Genomic DNA, 25,007 nt, shown 5'->3' with positions numbered 1-25,007 from the left:
GAAAAGCTGGCAATCTGAGGAGAAGGCAGACTCGTGTCCAGAGTCCAACTCCAAAGATTCTGCTCAGCCATGACAGTTTTTAAAGGGAAAAATGGGGGGAAGACTCTCAGCGAATCATTGAGGCAGGAGGTTGGGTTCTGTATCTTTCCCCATTGAGTGCAGACTGGCTGACTCTCTCTTCAGATGTCATCTTGCCTACATGACCTGCCTGCAGTATTCCTTAGGGAGCTGTTGAGGGCAGAGAGCTGGTCATTCTATAACTACTTCATTCTTCACTCTTCTCTTTGTCTAGGAAAAGAATCAGCAGGTTACACAAGACATGGCATGCATTCAGGAGGGCATAAGTCAGGAGTTAGGTTAAATTGCCTAATGATCTCATTCCTGTAATTAGGTTCTTTTGAGGTTACAACGGGAACAGAAGTGGGTGAACAGGCAAGGGGCAAAAGAGCTGCTTTCACCAGGTTTTACAAGGATTCACAGATAGGCCTAGGAGAAGTTTCAGGAGTGTGATGAAATACTCTTTGTCAAATGTGAATTTAAAACTTTAAAAAGACAAATGACTAATAAACCTATAAAATGCAAATTAAAGTAATGAGATGGAATATGTGCTGATTTTCTTGACAAAGATGGAAAGAAAATACAAATTTCCATCATTGGGTAGGTTGCAGTCTAATGGAGATTTTCATAATATGATATTGATGAAGGGCAATTTGGCAATATATTTTAGAAGCCTTAGATTGTGTCCTTGTGATTCCATTTCTAGGAATTTATCTTGAAAAAATACTGTGTACCATTTAAAATAAAGTTGTAAGGTGGGAATTCCCTGGTGGTCTCGTGCTTAGGACTCCGCTCTTTCACTGCTGAGGGCCTGGGTTCAGGGAACTAAGATCCTGCAAGCCAAGCGGCGTGGCCAAAAAAAAACGAAAAGAAAAAAAGTAGTAAAGTACAGTAACAGCACAGGAAGATGTCACTACTGCTAGGGAGAAAAATTAGAATGTATAATACATAAAGCAAAACAGACCAGTAGAAGTATACACACGAAAGGCTGAAGAGATAGGTAGTTTGTAGTTTCTTGTACACCCTTATCTATATTTTGTTTAGCTGTATTTTCCAGATGTTCTTCACTAGAGGGTATCTCTTATAATCAGAAAATAATAGAAAAGTTATTTAATATAATACAGTTTCAGACTGGTGATGCTTTTGGGGGTGTTTTGTTTGGTGAGCAATAACAGAACTGAGATTAGAAGTTTCTTGTTTCTCCTGTTTCAAGACTAGAGATGCAGGGGAGAAGAATTGGAAGTCCTCAAAAGTTCCAAAGCCAGACTCTCACCCTCTAGTTGCCCATATGAGTGGTATATGTAGTTTCAGAATCTAATTGATTAATTGGTAGTTTTATAACATAGACTGTACTATGGTATATTCACTCCAAGAATTTTTCTCTTCAAATCAGGTATTTTGGGCCTTACAACCAGGATCATATTGAGTGGAGTTCTTTCTGATTCTTGACTTGAATTCTGCTTCCCAGATGTAACAATTTTCTTCTCCCAATTTCCTAGACAGAATCATGAATAAACTGGAGGACAAGCAGGACCAGATGATACCATGAAGAGAAGTTTACAGGCCCTCTATTGCCAACTGTTAAGTAAGTTGATATCACATTTCTTCTTTCCTAGAATAGATCAATGTTATTGTTTGCCCAGTGCCAGAAACTTACACACCTTCTGGAGGAAGACCAGGGTTTGGTCAGTGAAGGACAGTATGTTTTCCCTCTGCTTCATCTAGGTACTTGAATTATCAAGCATTAAGTCATTCTACTGCCTTGGGCATCGGTTACTGTACATAATTACTGTAGGCTTTGTTATGATAATTCTAAATTGGCACGTTAAGCACAGTCAATTTGAAAATGAGTGTCAAAAACGTTATTCCTCTTGGTTTTGTGGCAGAATAAAGGGGGTTCTGGTATGATCCCCTCTGGGCTGCTCGTGAAGAGGGAATGGTGGGCTGTGGGATTTAGTCATATAGAACCTATTACCGTTCAGTGACTGTACAGCCTTTGACTTGGAATGTTTTGCATAGTTATGTGTGTTCTCAGATAATGAGTGGTGAAAATGTGGTTTGTTTAGGTTTGGTGGTAGAATGAAGTGTTCAATCCTGATTTTCTCTGCAGGTTGTTCATGTGTTTTGCTTATTGTGCCACAAAGTGCCAGTTGCCATATAGGGAGTGTGTAGTCTTTGGGATTGGATTGTCACTGAATGAATGTAAAATCCAATACCAGTTGGCAGGTTTGATGTTCAGATTGACACATTTGGGACAACAGACGTTGCTCCCTCCGGGTCAAACCAAAGGCATTGAGTTGGGAAAACTTGAAATTCACTGTGCTTGTCTAATTCTTGCTGAGGTAAATAGAGGACCTATCTTTTCTGGGCTGAGTGGCTCCTTGTTAACTTTTGCCAAGGAAATAACATGAAAATAGATTGAGATGCAAATCACCAGTCAGCCCTTAGAATTTAGCAATTCAGGTTATGTTGTGCCCCCAGTGCAAAGCACTTTATCTACAGACAGCATTCTGGTTGGGTGTTTTAATTGACTCATTTTTGCTATTGAATTCTAATCCCTGAAACACAGATCACGTCAACCTGATGGAACGTTGCCAAGAGTTATAGGGACTCTCTCCTGTGCTTTCTCCATGTATTCTATAGGGGTTTTTGCCTTTTTTTTTTTTTTTTTTTAATGATAAGCTTGCTTGTTAGAGAAAAGGCTTTGCGGATTGAAGAAGCAGTGTCATCAAGGAATGATTAATTCTGCCTTGATGGGATAGGGAACATTTGAAGGATAAATAGGATTTTACACACACACACACACACACACACACACACACACACAGATACACCCTCAAGAAGGCAAGGCAGGTTTTACAGGCAAAAGAAACAAGAAATGAAAAAGAGCATAGTAGATTTAGAAGGCAGTAGAATGTTTGTTGAATTCACCTGTGCTGATTGTATGCCCCAGAGTGTGCATAGTGTTATAAGGTCATATATTATCTGAAAGGCATCAGAAAAGTATTCTGTGGTTTAGAGTCCAGTCTTATTCTATAACACGTGCCCATCCTTCCAGGTCCAACATATTGGAAAGCCGAAGGGATTTTCCTCAAACACTATCTGGATAGCTGCAGAAACTAACCTTGTCTTAACACTTTTCATTGTTTGCAAGCTTGCCTAGAAACGCAAGCAACCCAGATTAGGAGGTAGGTAGTGGCCTTCAATAAACCACTAGGTAGCTGATTGTGGGCTGGAGCCCAGCTTTGTACACAGCAGAAAGGGTGAGGCACTTGGGCAATAGATCAGTTAGTCTGACTTCAGAGAGTGGTTTTCATAAGTTCATCTGAGATGACAGGCTGTTATTTAAAGTATTTTTTTTCATGAGATGAGTTAGATATTTAGTAAAGTCCTAGATAACTTAAACTCTGGCATACATACACAAACAATATCATATATGTCATTGGTCAGCCAATTGTTCACTTATGCCTGGATTAACATTGTCCACAAACAAAATGGTTTTTCAGTGTCTAAAACTGACTTGAGAACTATAGAGTCAACATAAACTTATTATGTTACTTTATTTGACTCAGCCAACTGATGTTTTTAATTTGGAGGGGGGACAGAGTGTTCTGGTTATCTTTTGTTGCATAACAAATCACCCCAAAACTTTGTAGCTTAAAACAACAACAATCATTTATTTTGCTCATGAATCTGCAGTTTGGTCAGGGGTTGGCAGACTCTCTGCTCCACAGTGGCTGGGATCTGGGCTGGAATAAGTCCAAGAGGTGGGGCTTTTTCCCTCAGGCCTTTTCACAGAACAAAGTGCGGCTTCCTCACAGCAATAGTGGCCTCAGGGTGGTCATACTTTATACATGGCACCTCACGGCTTTGAGGCCTGGGCAAAACCTACAAGGCTTCTTAAGAATTAGGCTTGGAAATCCCAAAACAATACTTCAGCCACATCATATTGGCGGAAGAAGTCACTAAGACCAACCCTGACCCAAGGGGAGAGGGATTGGACTCCACCTCTCAAAGGCAAGAGTAGTAGAAATGTGTGACCATCTTTAGTCTACCAGAGAGTATCTGTTTAACAAGAAAAAAAGTCAAGCACTTCCTAGTGGACATGAGCCAGTCCATGGGGCTCATCAGAGAAACTCCTCCCTCTGGAGTGCCCACTGTGTTCCCAGACCTCTGCTGATGAGTTCGCGTGCGCCATCTCACTCACTCCAGAGGTAAATGCACCAATAAGAAGAAATGTTGGCAATGAGTGAGTTAAGGACTGGCTGAGGGTGAACAGGTGGTGAGTGATGAGGTTGGAATTCACAGCCGGGTCTCTCGGACCTCTTTGTTTGTGTCCATTTTTTTTTATCCTGCCTGGTGTCTCCACCACACACAGAAAAAATGAGCAGTGCAGCCTCTATGGCTAGACAGGGGGGGTTCTAACCCATGATGGGCAAAGTTTGCATCCTATTAGTGATGTCAGGTAAGGCTGAAAAAAAATCCAAGCTCTCTCTCGTCAGTACATCACAAACACCAGTCATTGAGGCTTATGTGTGCTTGAGGGATGCAGTCTTTGGCAGGCAGGGCAGCTGAGGGTTTAATATTTTACTTTTATTACAACTGACTGTCTCTGCCTTTATTTTATTTATTGGGCTTCATCCCACAGTGCAATACTGAGTCTTTCATCCTGCCAGCTTTAGCCCTTTGGGAAGGTTTAACACATTTTAAACAATACCTTGGAATGACTAAGAGCTTGAGGATGAAGGTGGTGATGAGAACCTTCATGATTATGTAAAAAACAAATGCTGCATTCGTTTTTCCTTTTTAGACCTAAGTAATAAAGTAGGTGTGAAGCTAGCGCCAGGAATACCTGGGTTTTTGAGCTGCCAACCAGGGTTCAAATCCTATCCCTACCACTTATTAGGTAGTTTATGTTAGGTAAGTTACTTAATCTCCATGTGCCTCATATATAAAATGGGATATGACCACCATGGTATATAGAAGAACTACAGTAAATGCCTCTTCCCTTATTGGGCCTTCCTGTCTGCAAGAGAAGGATACAGCCTCTCTAGGAGCTCTGCTGTAACTGACATTTGGTTCACAAAACATTTTTACAGAATTTTTTTTTGAATTTTATTTTTTTATATAGCAGATTCTTATTAGTTATCTGTTTTATACATATAAGTGTGTATATGTCAATCCCAGTCTCCCAATTCATCCCACCACCACCACCCTGCCATTTTCCCCCCTTGGTGTCCATACGTTTGTTCTCTACATCTGTGTCTCTACTTCTGCCTTGCAAACCGGTTCATCTGCACCATTTTTCTAGATTCCACATATATGCGTTAATATACAATATTTGTTTTTCTCTTTCTGACTTACTTCACTCTGCATCACAGTCTCTATGTCCATCCACGTCTCTACAAATGACCCAATTTCATTCCTTTTTATGGCTGAGTAATATTCCATTGTATGTATGTACCACATCTTCTTTATCCATTCATCTGTCAATGACATTTTTACAGAACTTGATCCTTACAAACCTTATTAGGCAAGCAGGACATTAATTATCATTGGTCTCATTCTACAGAGGAGGGAGTTGACACGATCAAGGCTGCCTTTCCCAGGCCATGTCACAATTTTTTTTTAAGTAATAATGGAAAATAAGGAGCATCATCACAAATGCTGAAGAATGTGACATTATTGGAGAGGCGCTGAATTCTGAGTTGAAAGATTTGGTCTTAGTCTGGGTGCTGTGTACTGGAAATTTGTTGCATTACTTCTTTTTTTTTTTTTTTTTTTTTTTTTGCTGTACGCGGGCCTCTCACCGTTGTGGCCTCTCCCGTTGCGGAACACAGGCTCCAGATGCACAGGCTCAGCAGCCATGGCTCACGGGCCCAGCCACTCCGTGGCATGTAGGATCTTCCCAGACTGGGGCATGAACCCGCGTCCCCTGCATTGGCAGGTGGACTCTCAACCACTGCACCACCAGGGAAGCCCTACTTCATTTTTAAGAAGACCAAGACAGTCGTTTTGAGCTCATGAAAATAAGTTTTTATATACCAATATCTATTTAAGTCAAAGTTGTTTGGATACTTAGAGTTAAGGAGCAATTATGTTCAGTAAGTTAAGCATTTGCTCTACACCCAGGCATCTGTATTCTTAATTTGTACTCTGTGTTATTGGTACATCTTGCTTGTTCTTGCATCCTCGGAATATGCTGAACTGTGTTGACCATACAAAAAGTAATCCTTTGCTCAATCCAGAGAACTGTTCATGGGTCCCTGTTACTCAGAAAGTGGAAGAGAAAGAGAGCTCCTGCTGTAGATTTGGGCCCCTAACCTGTAGAATTTAGAAGGTAAAAGATATCACCTTTTTTGTCCTCTTTACCTGGCCCACGGGGATTGCATCTGTCTCAGACTTGAATTATGCACACACACCCCAAAATCCATATTACTCAACTCTCTAGACTCTTTCAGGCATAATGAGAAGCTGGTTGAGAATGGAGTTCATTTCTATTGGGATGATCTGCATCTCATCTGATCTCTGGAACTGGGCAGAAGCCCCTAAAAATCCTTTACGGTGAGCAAAATGTCTTTGGTGCTTTTTTAGCTGTAACTAGCACTTTTTGCCAACCAGCTACCCAGTGACTTTATTCGTCCCTCCAGTCACTTCTTAAACTAGAAATATCCACATAGTAATATCTTCCACAGGGGATTAACATTTCCCCTCTCTTTTTTCTCCATGCTTATCCTTATCCCATAGTAGACCCAGAGTCCCACCATGGTACCTACCCAGACCAGTTGCCCGACTCTGGTCTGTGATCTGAAGTTCTCATGTATTCATTAAGGCAGAAAGCAATCTGACTAAATTAATTAATGCCAAGGTGTGCTTCATTGCCTAGGGAGCTTCTCCATAACTTTCAGGGATATTTGCATTTTTAAAGAAATTAATTTTACCTTCTCAAGGCAAATGCTGTGTTGGTGTCATTTTAAACCATATTGAGTATAGCAGTTTAAACAGATAAGTTTCCCAGGGCCTGTCCATTTCTCTGGATCTCCTTGAGTCAATGGTCTTGAATCTTCATTTCTCTTTCTGGCTCATCTCTTGCCTCTTTGGCCAACTTAAACCAGAAATGATCTTATTTGGCCCTATTTATACCCATCCTCCTGGATTTCCATCCCTGAATAGCTAAAGTCATCTCGATTTGTTCTCTGTTCCAACCTGGATGCAGTTGGATACCAGCTCCCATGGACTCTAACTTGTTGTGAATACATTTCTCTGCATCCACATTGTCTCTGTTTAGTGAAGGGCTTCCTGTGGTCTTGCCTGAACCCTTTTAATAGTTTTCCTTCTTGCTGCCCTAATCTCAGTCCTCCTCCTTCTAATTCACCCTAACATTGCCACAAAATAACACCTTGTCCTCTGCTGATGATCTTTCAATGGCTTTGCATTACCAGGAACAACAGTTCTCCTAGTGTGGTCCAAGAACCTCTCGGGATCCCTGAGACCTTTTCAGGAAGTCTGTGAGGCTCTCCTTTTCCAACTACATTATCTTTTTTTTTTTTTTCAAAGAGGTGTATTTTTTTAATTAATTAATTTATTTTGATTTTTGGCTGTGTTGGGTCTTCATTGCTGCAGGCGGGCTTTCTCTAGTTGCGGCGAGTGGGGGCTACTCTTCATTGCCATGCGCGGACTTCTTATTGCAGTGGTTTCTCTTGCTGCAGAACACAGGCTCTAGGCATGCAGGCTTCAGTAGTTGTGGCACACGGGCTTAGTTGCTCCGTGGCATGTGGGATCTTCCCAGACCAGGACTCGAATCCGTGTCCCCTGCATTAGCAGGCGGATTCTTAACCACTGTGCCACCAGGGAAGTCCCAACTGCATTATCTCTATGGTTTATAGCCTTCAACTATATTGCAACAGATTGAATGCCGAAGGTGATGTGAGATCCAGCTAGCTGTCTTTCATAAGCCAGATATTAAGGAGATTTACAAAAATTAGAGCAATGGCACCCTTCTCACTATTTTTTTGTTTGTTTTAGAAATTATGGTTATATTTTATTTAAAATGTTATTTGTTAACATGTAATGAGCTTATTGTTATTTTAATGGATTAATTTTTTTGTTTCTCAGCTTTAACTTTTAGTGTAGTAAATATTAGTGGATATAACCCATATAAACAAAGGCTCTTTGTGGTCCTCAATTTTTAAGAATATTAAGAGGTCGTGAGACCGAGATATTTGAGAACCACTGTCTTCATGGTTTGTTTTTCCTGAGAAGTGAGAGGAAGTTTTCCCTGAAATTAAGGAGGGAGAGGTGGCATGAATCATAACTGACATGGAATTTATGTCCAAACAAGAGCTAAATCCAGAAATATAAGCTCTTTTCAATGTTACAGGCAGTTATAAAGATGCTGCATTATGTTTGCACATGAAATGAAGAATTTTCATTTCCTCCACCACCATTGAAAGTGCTTCTCTCTCTCATTGAAGGTGCCTGGCCATAACCTCATGTGGAGTGACACTGTGGCAGCCACAGTTAAGAGCTCAGATTCTGGATTAAGACTACTTGGGTTCAAATCCTGGTTTGCCACAAATTCTTATCTAAATGATTTTCACCTCTTTCCATACAAAACATGCCAATGGAGCATGCCTCCACTGCCAAACAGCTGTTGGACTGTCTGTCCTCCACCCCTTGCAAATCTATCACTCCGGAGACCATGAAAGTAAAAGAGCATGCTCCATTTAGTAGCAAAGAGCAAAGTGCTACCACCAGTGGCTATAATAATGGTAATGACATGTTTGGTCTCCAGTCAGCATTATGGAAATGGGAGGCATCCATTTCATCCACACTGCAATTCAGTATTTTAGACTGGATTACTCTGATTGGCTTTCATCGGTGTTTCTCAAACCTGGATGTACATTAGAATCACCTGGAGAGCTTTTAACAAATCCCCTTGTCCAGACCCACCCCAGATCAATTAGAATCTTTGGAAGAGGGGGTAGGGAGCATGGGACCTGGGCATCAGGTGATTCCAATGTGCAAGCAGGGTTGAGAATCACTGGCTTATAGCAGTGATAACCATGCAACAGAATCACCTGGAAGGCTTGCTTAAATACAGATTGCTGGGCAGTATGCCTGGAATTTCTGATTCAGTAGATCTGGGGTGGGGACGATAATTTGTATTTCTAAATTTTCAGTGATGCTGAAGCTTTGGTCCAGGGACCACACTTTGAGAATCACTGTCTTAGACTAAAGAAGGGCTATCCTGGAGCCAAAGATGCTTTCCGCTTCCCTGCATCACTCGAGCTGCCTAGTGGTGAAATGGATCTTGGAACAAAATCAGGGTCAGTTGGGAAGGCAGAGGAGGAGAGAAGATGTCAGGAGGAGAACCAGCAGAATCACAGTGTTGCAGGGTTAGGAACTGTTAGAACTTGAAGTTTCAGTTACTCCTCAGGATACACTGGAAGTTAGTTTTTACTCTGTTTTAAGAAAGGCACAAGGGCTTCCCCGGTGGCGCAGTGGTTGAGAGTCCGCCTGCCGATGCAGGGGACACGGGTTCGTGCCCCGCTCCGGGAAGATCCCACATGCCACGGAGCGGCTGGGCCCGTGAGCCATGGCCGCTGAGCCTGCGCGTCCAGAGCCTGTGCTCCGCAACGGGAGAGTCCACAACAGTGAGAGGCCCGCGTACCGGAAAAAAAAAAAAAAAAAAAAAGAAAGGCACAAGGAACAGACTAGCTAAGGTTATAAAGCAAAGACAAAACAAGAGTAGCCCTTGGCTCTTGACTCTTCACTGCAGTGGGCCTATTTTAGAACTTGATTTTTATAAGACTATTTCTTCCTTTCATGCTGAATAATTCTTTTGCAAATCAAGAATTTGAGGCTGGATTTTCTTTTATTATGCAAAAATCTGCAAATGTTCTCTTAGGGAGAACAGGTCTCTTTGGTTCTGAAGGTTAAGTCATTCACACAGAAAAATTGAGGAGGTAACACTTTCAAGTGTGACATTAACCCAGGAAGTCTGTGCATACTGGGCCCTTAAAGGTGTCATGTTAGGGCTTCCCTGGTGGCGCAGTGGTTGAGAGCCCGCCTGCCGATGCAGCGGTCACGGGTTCGTGCCCTGGTCTGGGAAGATCCCACATGCCGCGGAGCAGCTGGGCCCGTGAGCCATGGCCGCTGAGCCTGCGCGTCCGGAGCCTGTGCTCCGCAACGGGAGAGGCCACAACAGTGAGAGGCCCGCATACCGCAAAAAAAAAAAAAAAAAAAAAAAAAAAAAAAAAAAAAAAGGTGTCATGTTGATTTAATGTCTTTCACATTTTAAGTTGTGAATTTTAAATTTGCATTAAGTCAACAACTCTCTTATGCAGAATAACCAAACATTAGTAAGGCATTCTCATTGTAAGCAATGTCAGTGAAGACTGAGGAATAAAATATTTTAAAGAAACTCAATTTTATGACTTTCGAGTGTATTCCATTACATAGTTGGCAGGAGCGTAGGTGAGGGAAGTCATGCTCACACATAGGGCTGTTGACTTATGCAAATTTAAATGTTAACTCTTAATGAGTAAATTCAATTTTCTATATGAAAGTACTTTTGCTTAAACATACGGTGGGAGAGAGCATAGAATTTGGATTTAAAGAATGTACTTTGAGCTCTCACGTCTTCTCTTAGTAGTTATGTGACTTTGCACAGAATAGGTAACCTCCCAGAGCTGCCTCGTTTCCCTTAACTGCAATACACAGATGATGAGTATATCTGTCTTGAGGATTGTTGTGAGAGTTAAATGATCAGGGTATAAAAACATTTTATAAGTTGTAAAATGCCTTCCAAACATGGTTTTACTACTGTCCTTAAATAACTGAAGTATTTCCTTAAATAACTTAAGTATTTCTTTTGTTGTTAAATTATACTATTGTTTAGTAAATCTCATTTAAAAATTTTAAGAAGAAAATGTGAAAGACAGTAGAGCATGTCCCCGCCCAGCTTCCAATTCAGTAGAACACTCATTAATGCATGTGAAACTCAATGGGGGCTATTCTAACAAAGGGTTTTCTGGCTTATCAGGATCTGATAAAATTCTGGAAAACTGTGCTAAACGAGAGAAGTTGGAGCAGAATTTTTTAAATGAAGAAAAGGGATTTTTTTCCCAGCAGATTCACGTTGGCTTGTAATAAATCTTCAGTGGACGTTTTCTGAACAGTTTAATCATTGCCTTTCCAAATGTGATGGACACTGGAGATTCTTTAGGCTAGAATCCAAGAAGCTCCCCAAACCTAAGCCACATGGCCTTTGCTAGCTCTCCTTTCATGTCTCCCTCTCCTGTTCACCCATTTCTCCTTCCTTTCCTTTGGTTCATCTCCATCACCAGACTTTCTCTTCTCTTTGCTCTTCCCCTTTAGAAGTTTCTGAAATTTTCTCCTGCAGGGCATAAATCCTTTGTCTGCTGCAGGTGTCCTGACAGCTCCTGAAAAGTGAATTTCTTGTCTTTGATCTGGCTGCACCAGCATACCACTCAGGTTATCAGGGTGTCCTGTGAGCTGTGGCCAGTCATATTACTCCGCCTACCCCCCAGCATCTTCATCAGTTTCCCCATCTATAAAAAGTTCCCTATGGCTGCCGTATCAAATTAGCACAAACTTGGTGCCTTAAAACAATAGAACTTTTTTTCTCTCACAGTTATGGGGGCCAGAAGTCTGAAATCAAGGTGTCAGCAGAGGTGCACTGCCCTCAGAGGCTCCAAGGGAGAATCTTTCCTTGACTCTTGTATTCTGGTGGTTCCAAGATGTTCCTTGGTTTGTGGCTGCATCACTCCAAACTCTGCCTTTGTCGTCACATGGCCTTCCCTGTTGTCCCTGTGTCTCTCCTGTGTGTGTCTCTTGTAAGGACACTTGTCATTGGATTTAGGGCCCACTTGGATCCAGCATGATCTCATCTCAAATATGCTTAACTTCATTATATCTGCAAAAATACTTTTTCCAAATAAGGTCTCATTAGCAGGTTTCTGGGTTAGGACATAGATAGAACTTTTGAGGGACCACCCCTCAACCAACTAGAGCACGATATTGCTGTACTTCATTGAGTTGGAAATATAAGAATATTGAGCGCTTAGCACAGTGCCCAGTTCAGAACATGTGCTCAGGAAGCGGTGGGTGTGTGTTGAGGAGCAGGGTATGAGGAAATGGAACTAGTGAGCTCATGAGTTTATACAGCTTTTTGGAGACGTTTTCCATAAAGAGAGGGCAAGAGAGGGCTGTAGCTAGTGGTGGTTAGAGGGCTAAGTGTTTAAAAAACAAAAGCAAATACAAACAAACAAAAACAATGAGTTGAGCTGGTGTAAATTTCCCAGGAAAGGTTTGCAGAAACTGAGTGCTGTAAGGCTATGAGCTTTAGGGGATGTGAGATGCACGCTGAGGGTGAGCCCCTAGGGCAGGAGCAGCTCTAGCCGTGATTCCCGTGCTGTATATAGTTGGTGCACAAGCTATGTTTCCTGACCTTGCCAATGAATGCCAGTGCTGGGTACATAATTGTGCTGTGTTTGATGAGAAGAGGCAAGAATTAGATTCCCCTGAACTGTGATGAGTGAGTCTGGTTAACACTGAGCATAAGGGCTTTAATGATTTCCCTGAGTTGTTCTCTCAGTCAGACAACTGTCTCCCCACAGGGCAGAGCCCAGGCTCTGTGCTGGCAGCTGTGGGTCTGCTAATTATAAGGTGGCTCAGGAGAGAACCCAGAGCCCTCTGAGATGAAAAGATGCTACAGTTTACTTTGAAATTCCTTGGTTAGATGAAGAAATGAGAGCATACCCACTTTCCCCAAAAGCCAGAGTCCTTGAGTCACCTAGATGGGGGACCAGTATCGTGCCCCAAGTGCCTCCTAGGTCATGCCCCGGCATCCTGGGTTGCAGTGGGAGATGATGGGAAGGGAGGTTGGAAGCTCTAGAGTGGGGCACTGGAACAGAGATGGTGATAATTAAGACTCCATCTCTGGCCTGGAGGCCATTATGAGGCCTGGACAGCCTCCGAGGTTGGGGGAGTGCCAGTCTAAAAGAAGCCCAAGTGGCTGGGCAGCTTTCTTGTCTGAACACCTGAGGTCTCATCTAAGCAGCACTCACAAAGGAGGCTCAGAAAAACACAGTCACAGTATGTCTTTGATATGTTATTGTTATTCTGACCTGTGGTAACTGCAAAATAATTGAGCTAAGAAATAAAGCATACTATTTATTTAAATAGCTTAGCCATAGAAATTCCGTAGGGAAAAAATGTCCCACATTTCACCCAAAAAGTTGGTCTCATATTGTTAGGACATTCAGTTTCTCTTTTGGCAAGTGTCTTTGGCCAGGCTCCCTGGAAGCAGACCTTGACTCCTAAGAAGTGACTTGTTGGGAAACATTCCCAGGAAACCAACAGGGGCGTAGGGAGTGGGCCTGGAAAGGGAAGGAGGCCCCTCCAGGGTGCCGTATCCAACAAAGCCCCACAGAGGCTGGCTTGGGCTTAGTTTCTCCTGTGAACTCTGGTAAGAGTGCAGGTCACACCTTGGCCTTGTCCCCATCATGGGTGACAGAGCTGGAGCATCCTATTCCCTGATCTGTGGGTCAGTGCATGTGCCAGGCACCGTTTAAGCACTTTAAATTAGTGACATACATGTTATCACATTTCATACACTGAGACACGCAAAGCGTTTGGAACAGAGCTGTAAATTTTGGATTGTTATTATTTCACCACCATTATCACCCCTTCCCTTACTCCTCCTGTTTCTCCAAAGTTAAAGTAAAACCTCATCTCTCTTTTATCTCTAGGACCTTGTTCTCATTCTTAGGCACCATATTACAAATGCGAACTATTACATCTCTGTCCTTTCCCCCACGAGTCCTCCTGCTAAGTCTCCTTTGAGAACCTGTCTGGCGTCCCAGCTGAGGGCTGGAGGTGACCGGCGAAGGGCTGGTGATGAAGGTGTCTGTGGTTACAGGTGTAATTGAAATCCCCCTGGATGTGGCCCCATGGGCTTCTCCTGTGCATTATTAAATTGGGATGATAAATGAGTGGGACCAGGTATTTTAATCTTTCCCTGGAGATGTGGCTCTTACACATGTGGTCTCCCTGGGAATGTTTTCTCATAGGTGCAACTTTGTCAAGAGTCATTGCCAGTCTGAGGATCCAGATTTCCCCAATCAATGGATCCTTCAAAAATATAAAGTTCTAAAAACTAGGAAATTATTTATAGACTTCTGAGAGAATTGTAGTATAATTATAAAGGAAGGAGGGCAGTCTTTATGCAGAACGTCTAATTGTTCTTGTGAGGAAGCTGATCCAGGTTTTAGAGAAAAACATTTGTGTGTGTACACCAGGGAATTTAGAAGTTTACCTTCTGATGCTACATGAAAATGAGTTGGCTTGATATCAAATAAATTTCATTTTCTTTAAAAAAAAAAAGGAGGAGGAGAGGAAGAGAAAGAGGAGGCATCAGATAAGCAATTGCTAAATCTAGAAAGAGATTAGCAGTCAGGATGTTTCCACTTGCTTCCTTTTTCTTCCATTTTCCACGACAAGATTTTATTCCCTAGAATATATGGAAGAGTCATAAAAGCATATACTTTCAGAGCCGAATGGAAGATCCTTTAGTAATTGTCACCCCATTTGACAGATGAAGCAGTGGATGCCATCCTGAGAGGATAAGTAACTTGTCCAAGATGCAAGCCTGGTTGATGTGAGGGCAGGGGCTCAAACATGGGTCCACGGAGCCAGGTGCAGTGCTCACTCCAGGCTCTCCTTCCACCACCCTCCACCTTGCCTTGTGCTTCAGTCACACTGATTTTCTCTTCCTTCCTCAAGTATTCCAACAACCTGGCGTCACTGGCTCCCTGCTGCTTGGGCCGTGGCCCCCTGACCTCCCAGCAGCTTCCTCTCCACCCAGGCTCTCTCCATCAGGTTACCCTGGTTTAAGTCTTGCATAGCACATGGAGCCATCTGACATTTTCTTTGCCTTGTTTTTTGCATTGCCTACATCTCCTCTTGGAATGTCAGCTACAAGCCAACATGCTGTATTCCCAGCGTTGAACAGTGCCCAGCTCATGAAAGTTCCCCAACAAAAATGGCATTAAAACAGAATGAACTGGGGCTTCCCTGGTGGTGCAGTGGTTGGGAGTCCGCCTGCTGATGCAGGGGACACAGGTTCGTGCCCCGGTCCAGGAAGATCCCACATGCCGCGGAGCGGCTGGGCCCATGAGCCATGGCCGCTGAGCCTGCGCATCCGGAGCCTGTGCTCCGCAACGGGAGAGGCCACAACAGTGAGAGGCCCACGTACAGCAAAAAAAAAAAAAAAAGAATTAACCGGACAGAGGACAAATGGGCAGGTTTCTTGGGTGGTTCATATTGTCAGGTGAGACCCATGTTGAAAGGGGGTGGAGTTATGGTCTAGATTAGTACTGTCTGATAGACATAAAGAACGTAAGTCACAATTTTATATTTTCCAGTAGCCACATTAGAAAAAGTGGGAAGAAATAGGTGAAATTAATTTTAGTAATGTATTTTATTTAACCCAGTATATCTAAAATATTATCATTTCAACATGTAATCAATATTTTATAAATTATTAGTGAAGTATTTTGCTGGCTTGCTTTCATACCGGGTCTTTGAAACCCCATATATAATTTGCACTTACAGCACATCTCAATTTGGACACTGAATTTTCATCAGAAATACTTGATTGGCATTTAGATATCATAAAATATATAGTTGAAAAATTAGATTCACATACTTATTAAATCTTTTCTAACAATTGAATTTGTTATCAGTTTTTAAGTTTAGTTAAAAATTAATAAAACTTTAAAATTCAGGTCCACAGTCACGAGCAACGTTTCAAGCACGCAGTGCCGCACGTGGCTCATGGCTGCGGGGGTCCGTATCGGTGGCATCTGGCTGTTGGCTTCGAAGTTCCTCTGCCCTTCCTGCCCTCCATCAGCCCCGCGGCACGGAGCCTGGTGGGTGGGGCCCGCCGGGGCAGAGCGCCAGGGCCTTTGCTCCAGGATGAATGACTGGGCCTCCAGCCCATCGGTCTCTGGCCATCATGTTAAGAGACAGGAGTCGGTAAATCCCTTTAAGTAAAGTTGTTTTATTTTGAGTTGTTCTGGAAGAAGGGCAAGGTCAGGGGATTCTCACACTGCCCACAGAGAACATGTAGTCCAGGGTTGAACACAAAGCGCGCATGTGAGCCTCTCTCGAAGTGGGTAGCATCAGGCTCTTGGAGCCCCTCGGGGCTTAGAAAACAGAACATCACATAAAATAGAGGGCCTGACTCTCGAGCAGCCCTGCTTGGGTAGCTGTGACAGTGAGCCATGGAAGCATTGAGAGTTTATCTGTCCAGGAAGGCTTCTTTCCTCAGATCCTCCGCAAGGCCCTGAACTAATGAGCATCCCTCCTCCAAAGCATGTTTTGAGATCCACAGCCCCTCTGTATCCATCTCATCCTGACCTCTGCTGCAATCCTGGCCTGGCAGCCCTGCATCTCCCTCAGTTCCCAGGGAGCTTAATGATGCAGGGGCAGACGAGTTATTTCTCACAACTTTCCTACACTTGTCCAGGAGGCCTGGGTATCATGCCGTGAGCTGATTCCACCAGCAACCCCAAAGGAAACTTTCATGGTGCATGCATCCCTTGGGAGAACAAGGGTCATCAGATGTCACAGGCTTCTGTCATGGCTCTAAGTTAATTACGAAGTGACTGTTCTTCTCTGCTAAGAACATTAGCAGAGTAACTCTAATTGAGATATCCAGAGCACAGATGGCCAGATAGGCAAGGGGTCTGATGAGCAGACAAAGGCTAAAGTTTGTCTTGAGGAAAACTATCTCACATAAATTCTTAAATCACAAACAATTTGCAGGTAGAGCTCTTTCCAAACGAATGAGCTATCAAGAATGGAATTTTTAGAAGACACCCCTACTTTAAATCCCACTCTACAACCTCTGGGTAGATCATTTGGTATCCTTCTGTTTTCATTATCTTTCAACTCACTTTCATAAAGAACCTACTATGTATTTCACTCCTAGGCATTGTGCTAGGCACTGGGAGTGAAAAGATGTGAGCCCTTCTCTGCACAAACTCCAGGCTAGTGGAGAGTGTGGCTTCACACAGAGAGCTGGAGTACAAAAGTGGTTCATCATGACTCTTTATCAGACAGAGCACCTGCTGCACGTATGGCTCTGGAGAAAATTCTGGGGCTACAAAGAGATATAAGGCATAATCTACTCTCCAGAAGCTTATAGTATAATCAAGAAGACAGGTATAGAAGATAAAAAGAAAATAGTATGTTTTAGAATATAAGAAGAAGCCACAGGTCAAGCCATGTTCTTAAGTCCAACTTAATAGTAATAAAGATGACGTTTTGATTCAACTTCTGACTCCTCTGTGTATGTTTTAATGGGTTCCCAACTTGGAGCAAGGCAGTGATTAGTCCCTAAAACCAGCACTACAACCAAAGGTGACTAATGAAAACAAGCCATTTATACTTCACAAAGTGTTTTCTCATCTGATATGCCTTTCATCATCCTGACAACCCTGTTGATGGGCATCATTTTTATCACCATGTTACTACAACTAAAATGGAAACCCAAAGAAGCTAAGTGTTGTGGTCAAGATCCTACAAGAAACTTGGACCCAGGTCTTCATACTCCAAAATCTTTACCCACAGTCTCCCATATTTTATCTAAATCACAGTCCTTGTACTGGGAATACCGTACAACCCACTGAGGACAGTTGTGCCATCTGATTGTGTGTTTCTTCTTGGAGTTTTTCAACTTCAGACAATGAACTCCTCCAACCTTTCCCTTGCAGTATGCCTCATTTTGCTTTAGCAGCTTTGGTGGTTGGTCTTTTTGTCGTCCCCACCCCCTGGCCCTAGTCTGTTTAAAGAAATAAAACAAACTGTAGTAGGATAAGGATATTAGCTCCCAAGTTGGCTTGGTAAGATTTGGGAAAAGGATGGAGGCAGTGGGCCATTCCTTTTATAAGCTGATGAATCTGGAGTTCATTTACCCTAATTATTTCTTAGTTAGCAAGCTCTGCTTGTGCCATCCTTATGGCTGTATTTTTAGAAGTCTTAGATTATTATAGCAACTGTGAAAAAGAATGGGAAAAGAAATCTGGTTCCCAGTATACATCTGCTTAATTGTTTCTTGAGTTAGATTTGTCTTCATCCAGCCCTCAGAGGATACTGCACCCATCCTTGTGTGGTTGCTGATGGAGCTACCAGCTGATGAGATGTGTTTCAGGGTGCTGCAGGTCCTCCTCCTCATCCAGTGGTTTATTCTGGGTACCAGATGGACCTGGGAGGGTCGAGGTGGAAAAGGCCAAATAAGAAGCGTGCATAACTGTGACATGACATCTCCCTCGTGGTGCCAAGTGAAACATTAACAATTTGTGTTGAGTCTGATATTCTAGCCATGGCACTTAAGCCTCGTTCAAGCTGATGTGATAAGAGGAAGAGATTGTAATGGGACAGCCCCACTGTGCACTGGAGAGTGACAAGGGATTCAGGAAGTAAATAAATATGGTAAATTATTGGGCTGCATCAGAGCAGCCAAGGGCAGGGAATGTTAGCCCTTCAACGGTTTCTCTCACCTGTGGTTAATTACAGGACAGCTTTGAAGGAGTTGTAGAGGAAAGCCCGAGTAGGGACTACTCTGAGCATGAAGGGTGTGACCTGACGCTTTACTGCCGCCCCTGCGCCCTACAGCAGCCATCGCTCCCCCACCTGCCCTGCTGCTGTCCCAGGGGCTCACTGGGTCTCCTCACCCACTGAGCTCCCATCAGCATCTCCCCCTAGGGAACTGGATTCTGTTTTCCATACGTCCGCGGCACTGAGGGCCTGCCCCAACAGCCTGGTCACCCAGCACTGTGACAGGGAAGTCGCCTTGGCCTGGATTCTCTGGGTGTTCCTAAACTCCACAGCTGAGCTCTCTCTGTCCAGGGTAGGGTCAGATAGGACACATCGTTGGACTTCCCACGTTGTCAACAGCAGCGCTGTCTCTAGCTGCTTGGTTTTCTCCAGCTCCTCCTCCTGCCAAGTCTTGGCTCTTCTTTCACATCCTCACTGGTTCATTGCTGAGGGGCTACCGTGACTTACTGCCAGGCCCATCCAACATAGTTTATTGTCCTTCAGCATTTACAGTATTTCAAGAGAAAAAAATGCAAGATATGGTTGTGGGACCAGTGAAATAATCTATTTTGCCTTTTGTTTCCCCAGAAGAAGTATGATACAGTCCAGTGACGAGAAGGGAGATGATAAAAATATTTTGAAGCAGCTTAGAGTCCCAGAATAATAAAGAATGAAGAAATGCAGATAACAGACAGAGTACAAGGAATTAGAAAAGTGGTCATAGTTGAGTCCAGAGTTACTATGAAGATATGAAATGAGATCAGGGTGGTGGGAGGCTAGGGAAAGAGATGAAAAAGAGGAAGAAAAACGGGAGACGGAAAGTTAAGAGTTGAGAGGATGGAGAAATTTTTTAAGCAACCCCTAATCCTGTAATGTAATTATAGTCATTACATTATGACTGTAATTATAGTCATAATGATGTGGACAGTTTAAAGTCATTATATTTTATTTGCTATTTAATACAATTTTCATAATAGAATAAAAGTCCCCAGAAGCCCAGCATATGGCACTGTAAAAATCCCCTTGATTTCAAATACCTTGCAAAATCCTGTTGTTTAGCTATTAAGGCTGTCTACTAACTGCACAAGTGGATTGTTGGGGTGAATTTCAACAGGAGTTTGAGGTTGTGAGTGTATCAGAAGCCAAAAATGTTCTAAGAAATGTAAGAAGAAAATAAAAGCCTAAACTGAGTCAAATGGGCACCAGGCTTCTGGTTGAATAGCAAAGTGTGTTGAATTTGCTGAGTCCAAAAGTCAAAATACTATGGATCTGCTCATTATACTAAATTATTTATATCAATAAAACATAATCAAGGAAACAGCAGACCTTAGTGATGAGTTTTCAAGTTCATCAGAGATTCCGACAATAGTGACATCAGCCATTGATTCTTAGTTGTTGCCATGGCTACTAGATGCCACTAGGATAACCCTGATCATCTTTATTCCATAACTGATGACATTTCAGAGGTGAGTTTATCTGATTAGGAACACTATAGGAAGCATCATCATTTTAAATTAATTTTGTAGTGATTAATTTTCTTCACATTAAGGAATAAAGAGCTTTTAAATTCTTTGAACAATACAGTAATTAAATGATTATCATGTATACAGTAGGAAACTTTTTCAAAAGAAAAGGAAATTTCTCTTTTATGAAAAATGCAGTTACATGTATTTTTCCAGGTTTATTGAGATATAGTTGACATATAACTGTGTAAGTTTAAGGTGTACAATGTGTTGATTTGATACACATACATATTGCAAAATGATTACCACCATGGTGTTAAATAACACCAGCATTACACCATATAATATACTATTTCTTTTTTATGATGAGAATATTTAAGATCTACTCATTCTCTTAGCAACTTCCAAGTATAAAATACAGTATTGGGCTTCCCTGGTGGCACAGTGGTTGAGAATCCGCCTGCCGATGCAGGAGACGCGGGTTCGTGCCCCGGTCCGGGAAGATCCCACATGCCGCGGAGCGGCTGGGCCCGTGAGCCACGGCCGCTGAGCCTGCGTGTCCAGAGCCTGTGCTCCGCAACAGGAGAGGCCACAACAGTGAGAGGCCTGCGTACCGAAAAAAAAAAAAAAAAAAAAAAAAAAATACAGTATTAACCATAATCACCATTCTGTACATTCATTTCTCAGAACTTATTCGTCTTACAACTGGAAGTTTGTGCTCTTTAACCAATATCACCCCTTTTCCCCCACACCCCTGGTAACCACCACTTTAATCTCTGTTTCTATGACTTAAGCACTTTTAGATTCCACATATAAATGAGATCATGCGGTATTTCTCTTTCTCTGTCTTTTTTCATTTAATTTAGTGCCCTCAAGTTCCATTCATATTATCACAAATGGCAGGATGTCCTTCTTCACATGGCTGAATAGTATTCAGTTGTGTGCGTGTGTGTATATATATATATATATATATATATATATATATATATATTTTGCACCTTCTTTATCCATTCATCCACTGACAGACACTTAGGTTGTTTCCATATCTTGGATATTGTGAATAATGCTGCAGTGAACATGGTGATGCAGATATCTCTTTGAGATCCTGTTTTTATTTTCTTTGGATATGTACCCAGAAGTGGGATTGCTAGATCATATGGTAGTTCTATTTTTAATTTTTGAGGAATGTTCATACTGTTTTCCATAGTGGCTGTACCAATATTTACATCCTCACCAGCAATGCCCAAGGGTTGTCTTTTTCCCATATCCTTGCCAGTACTTGTTATTTCGTGTCTTTTTGATGGTAGCCATTCTAATTGATGTGAGGTGATATCTCACAGTGGTTTTGATTTGCATTTCTCTGATAATTAGCGATGTTGAACATCTTTTCTGTACCTACTGGCCACTTGTATTTCTTCTTTGGAGAAATGTCTATTCAGTTCCTCTGCCTATGTTTTAGTCAGAGTGTTTGTTGTTGTTGTTTATGTTTTTTGTTTCATTTGTTTTTTGCTATTGAGCTATTTGAGTTCTTTATATATTATGGATATTAACCCCTTATCAGATATATGATTTGCAAATATTTTCTCCCATTTGGGGGGCTGCCTTTTCATTTTGTTGTGGCTTCCTTTACTGTGCAGAAGCTTTTTGGTTTGATATAGTCCCACTTGTTTATTTTTGCTTTTGTTGCCTTTGCTTTTGGCTCAAATCCCCCCAAAAAAATCGTTGCCAAGACCGATGTCAAGGAGCTTTTTCCCTATGTTTTCTTATAGGAGTTTTATGATTTCATGACTTATGTTCAAGTCTTTAATTTATTGTGAGTTGATTTTTGTATATGGTGTAAGATAAGGGTTATATTAATTTTATATATATATCTTTAAGCTTTAAAAATTATGCTTCCTTGAGGTATCAGACTGTCATTGTGATCTCTAACTGTAGGGGTGGAGTGGCTTTAAAATAATTTCAATTCTCTCAACTCTAATTTGTCTCCTGTTTTTCTTCTTTTTTCTCTCATTTCTCAAAGCGCAATTCTTTGGCATTGAGCCACTTGCCTAAAATCATATAGTGTATCACTGCAACAAGAATCCCTTGGATTACGTTTGTTTATTTTACTTCATTAGAGGTCTAGTCTGATTTGTATAGTGCTGCTGGCATGCCTGGTGGGTCGGTGAGCTTCCCTAGGATCTCAGTCAGTCCATAGCCAGCCATTCAGATGACTCAAACAGGTGCTGAAAGAGATTAATAGACAAATATGCCAGGCACTGTGCTAGATCCTGGATGTATCCCTTAAAAAGCAAACAGACAAAATCTTAAAAATCTTACACTCCCTGTGAAAGACAGATGAAAGTTATCCTTTTTCAGAAGAAATTTTCTTGGACATTCATTAAGCACTTGCTATGAAGGTACTGCAGAAGATATAACAGGTCTCTTCTCTTTAAAAGAATTTCGTACAGCCAACCAACAGATATTCATTGTTTTAATCGGTGTAGGTCATCTGTAAAAAACAGCCCCAAGATCACAATGGCCTAGCATAACAAAGGTTTGTTTCTCACTTACCCAAAGTTCCCAAGTAGATGTTTCTGGTTGGGTGGCTTTCCTCCAAGATTTAATCAGGAACCCAGGTTTCTTCCATCTCATGATCCCACTATCTTCAATGCTGGCCTCTAAGACCACCACAGATGGGAGATAAATATTGGATACCTGTCCTCCTCTGCCTAGAAGTGCAATAATAAACATGAATTTCTACTCCTATCCCATTAGCTCGATTTAGTCATATGGCCTTGCATAGATGCAAGGGGACTGGGAAATGCTGTGTACAGCCGTGCAGCCACTTCCCAGAAACAAGTATACACTATGGGAGGGAAATGTGAATCTTGGGTAGTCAACTAGTCATCTCTTTGAAGCTCTACGTTTAAAACTCTAGGCAGAAGGATAACTAATGAAACGAGACAGCCTGTCAAGCATTCGATTCTTCTGACGTCCTGTAGTATAGAGTAAAATAAAGGCAATAGGCATGGTTTTTAGAAATAACTAGTTCTAACCACTGTTGCTATGTCACTCCTGCAGCATTGTTTCACTGTTACGGAGTTCTGTTACCATCACTGCCATCATCTGTTGATGTGAGTGACCTTGAAATAAATGAGTGACCAGAACCACATTAATTTCAAGTTTTGATAGACTCGTGGGAGTAAATACTGCTGTTCACAAGTTGCGAAGGATGAAAGGAGAGTAAAACATGATTCGTTTCAGCTCCCTGCTATGGTAGTATTAAAAGAGCTGAAAAAGTCTGGGTGTGTGAGATGAATGGAAACAGGACCATTATCTAAGGTTATTCAGGATGTGAAGTGCACAGCGATAGGGGCACCGTTCACATGCAGACTGTGTTAATGGTGTCCTCCTGGAATTATGTGGCTGTTCTGGAAAGGACTGAAGGAAAATTTTAGCAATGGAATAGTAAGGAAAAAATAGTGTTTTAAACATAGTTTATGATACATTAACTCGAAGTTCACATTGGGACCCAGCAGATAACTTTCCTTTTAGATTTTTCTGGCATAAGTTCTGATCAAGTTTTTCTTGAAACAGTATATAAGGAAGTCTTGTTCATTAAGCAGGTATTTCACATTTCTGTGAAGAAATGGAAAGTAAAATCAAGAGGAAGAGAGTTGAGAATAGAAAGAGAAACAGAAGATGGGAGGCTCAAGGAGCTGTGACATACTGAGATTTAAATGAGTGGATGGAGAGACCTCTCTGAGCCTCTGATCATTCATCTGTGAAATGGGAAGCTTAAACGAGGAGGTCTGACACCATTCCTGTGTACAGTGTTCAAAGAAACATAGAATGTAGAGCAACCTGTTTCAGGGGTTTCTGTTTTACCCAACAAATATCACATAAAACAAGAACAGTAGTTCTGTGACAGAAACACTGGTCTGCGAGTCAGAAAAGCTGGATTCTAATACTGGCTCTGCTACTAATACCATGCTAATACTGCTCTTGCAGTCAATTATTTCCTTGTTCTGAGCCTCAGTATACCCATTTCTGAGTCTCAGTTTATCCACCTATAAAAAGAACATTTGAAAAAGAACATCAGGGACTTCCCTGGTGGTCCAGTGATTAGGACTTCTCCTTCTAATGCAGGTGGTGTGGGTTCAGTCCTTGGTCAGGGAGCTAAGATCACACATGCCTCGAGGCCAAAAAATCAAAACATAAAACAGAAGCAATATTGTAACAAATTCAATAAAGACTTTTAAAATGGTCCATATCAAAAAAATATTTTAAAAAAAACACAGGTGTTGTACAAGGTTGTTCCTACTCTTTCTTTAAATATTTATTTATTTATTTATTTATTTTGGCTGTGCTGGATCTTAGTTGTTGCACATGGGATCTTCGATGCAGCATGTGGCCTCTCGGTTGCCCAGTGGTGTGTGAGATCTTATTTCCCCTACCAGGAATTGAACCTGCACCCCCCTGCATTGTAAGGTGAAGTCCTACCCACTGGACTGCCAGGGAAGTCCCTGTTCCTACTCTTAATATTCTGTGATTCTAGAATTTTTAAATGGATGGGTGTTTTTGCCCTAAGACAAATAAAAAAGATATGAGTGTCATTGAATCTCCACATTGGAGTCAGACTGCATGGGAAGATCTCACCAAAGAAAAAACATAAGTAAGAGAGTATGTGGTCTTTTCAGTTAGTCTGTTCCAGGTGTTACTGCTTGTTAAACATGTACTAAACTCTTTTTTTTTTAATTTATTTATTTTATTTATTTTATTTATTTTTGGCTGTGTTGGGTCTTCGTTGCTGCTCATGGGCTTTCTCTAGTTGCAGCGAGCAGGGGCTACTCTTCATTGCCGTGCGCGGGCTTC

The 25,007-nt window shown here is 41.9% G+C and overlaps 1 protein-coding gene across 1 annotated transcript in view; it reads left to right on the top strand.

Annotated features, from left to right (window-relative positions):
* Positions 1-1,602: 1,602 nt before the first annotated feature.
* TMEM108 (transmembrane protein 108) overlaps positions 1,603-25,007 on the top strand; it is a gene marked incomplete at its 5' end in the record, with an annotated part of 136,504 nt that continues 113,099 nt past the window's right edge. The window contains one exon of the mRNA XM_081234636.1: positions 1,603-1,642. Coding sequence (XP_081090762.1) covers positions 1,603-1,642 — 40 coding nt within the window. The remainder of the gene's footprint in view (positions 1,643-25,007) is intronic.

Source organism: Mesoplodon bidens (assembly GCF_964165515.1).
Source record: "Mesoplodon bidens genome assembly, chromosome: 5".
Lineage (NCBI taxonomy): Eukaryota > Metazoa > Chordata > Mammalia > Artiodactyla > Ziphiidae > Mesoplodon > Mesoplodon bidens.
This window is presented reverse-complemented; position numbering and strand designations above follow the sequence as displayed.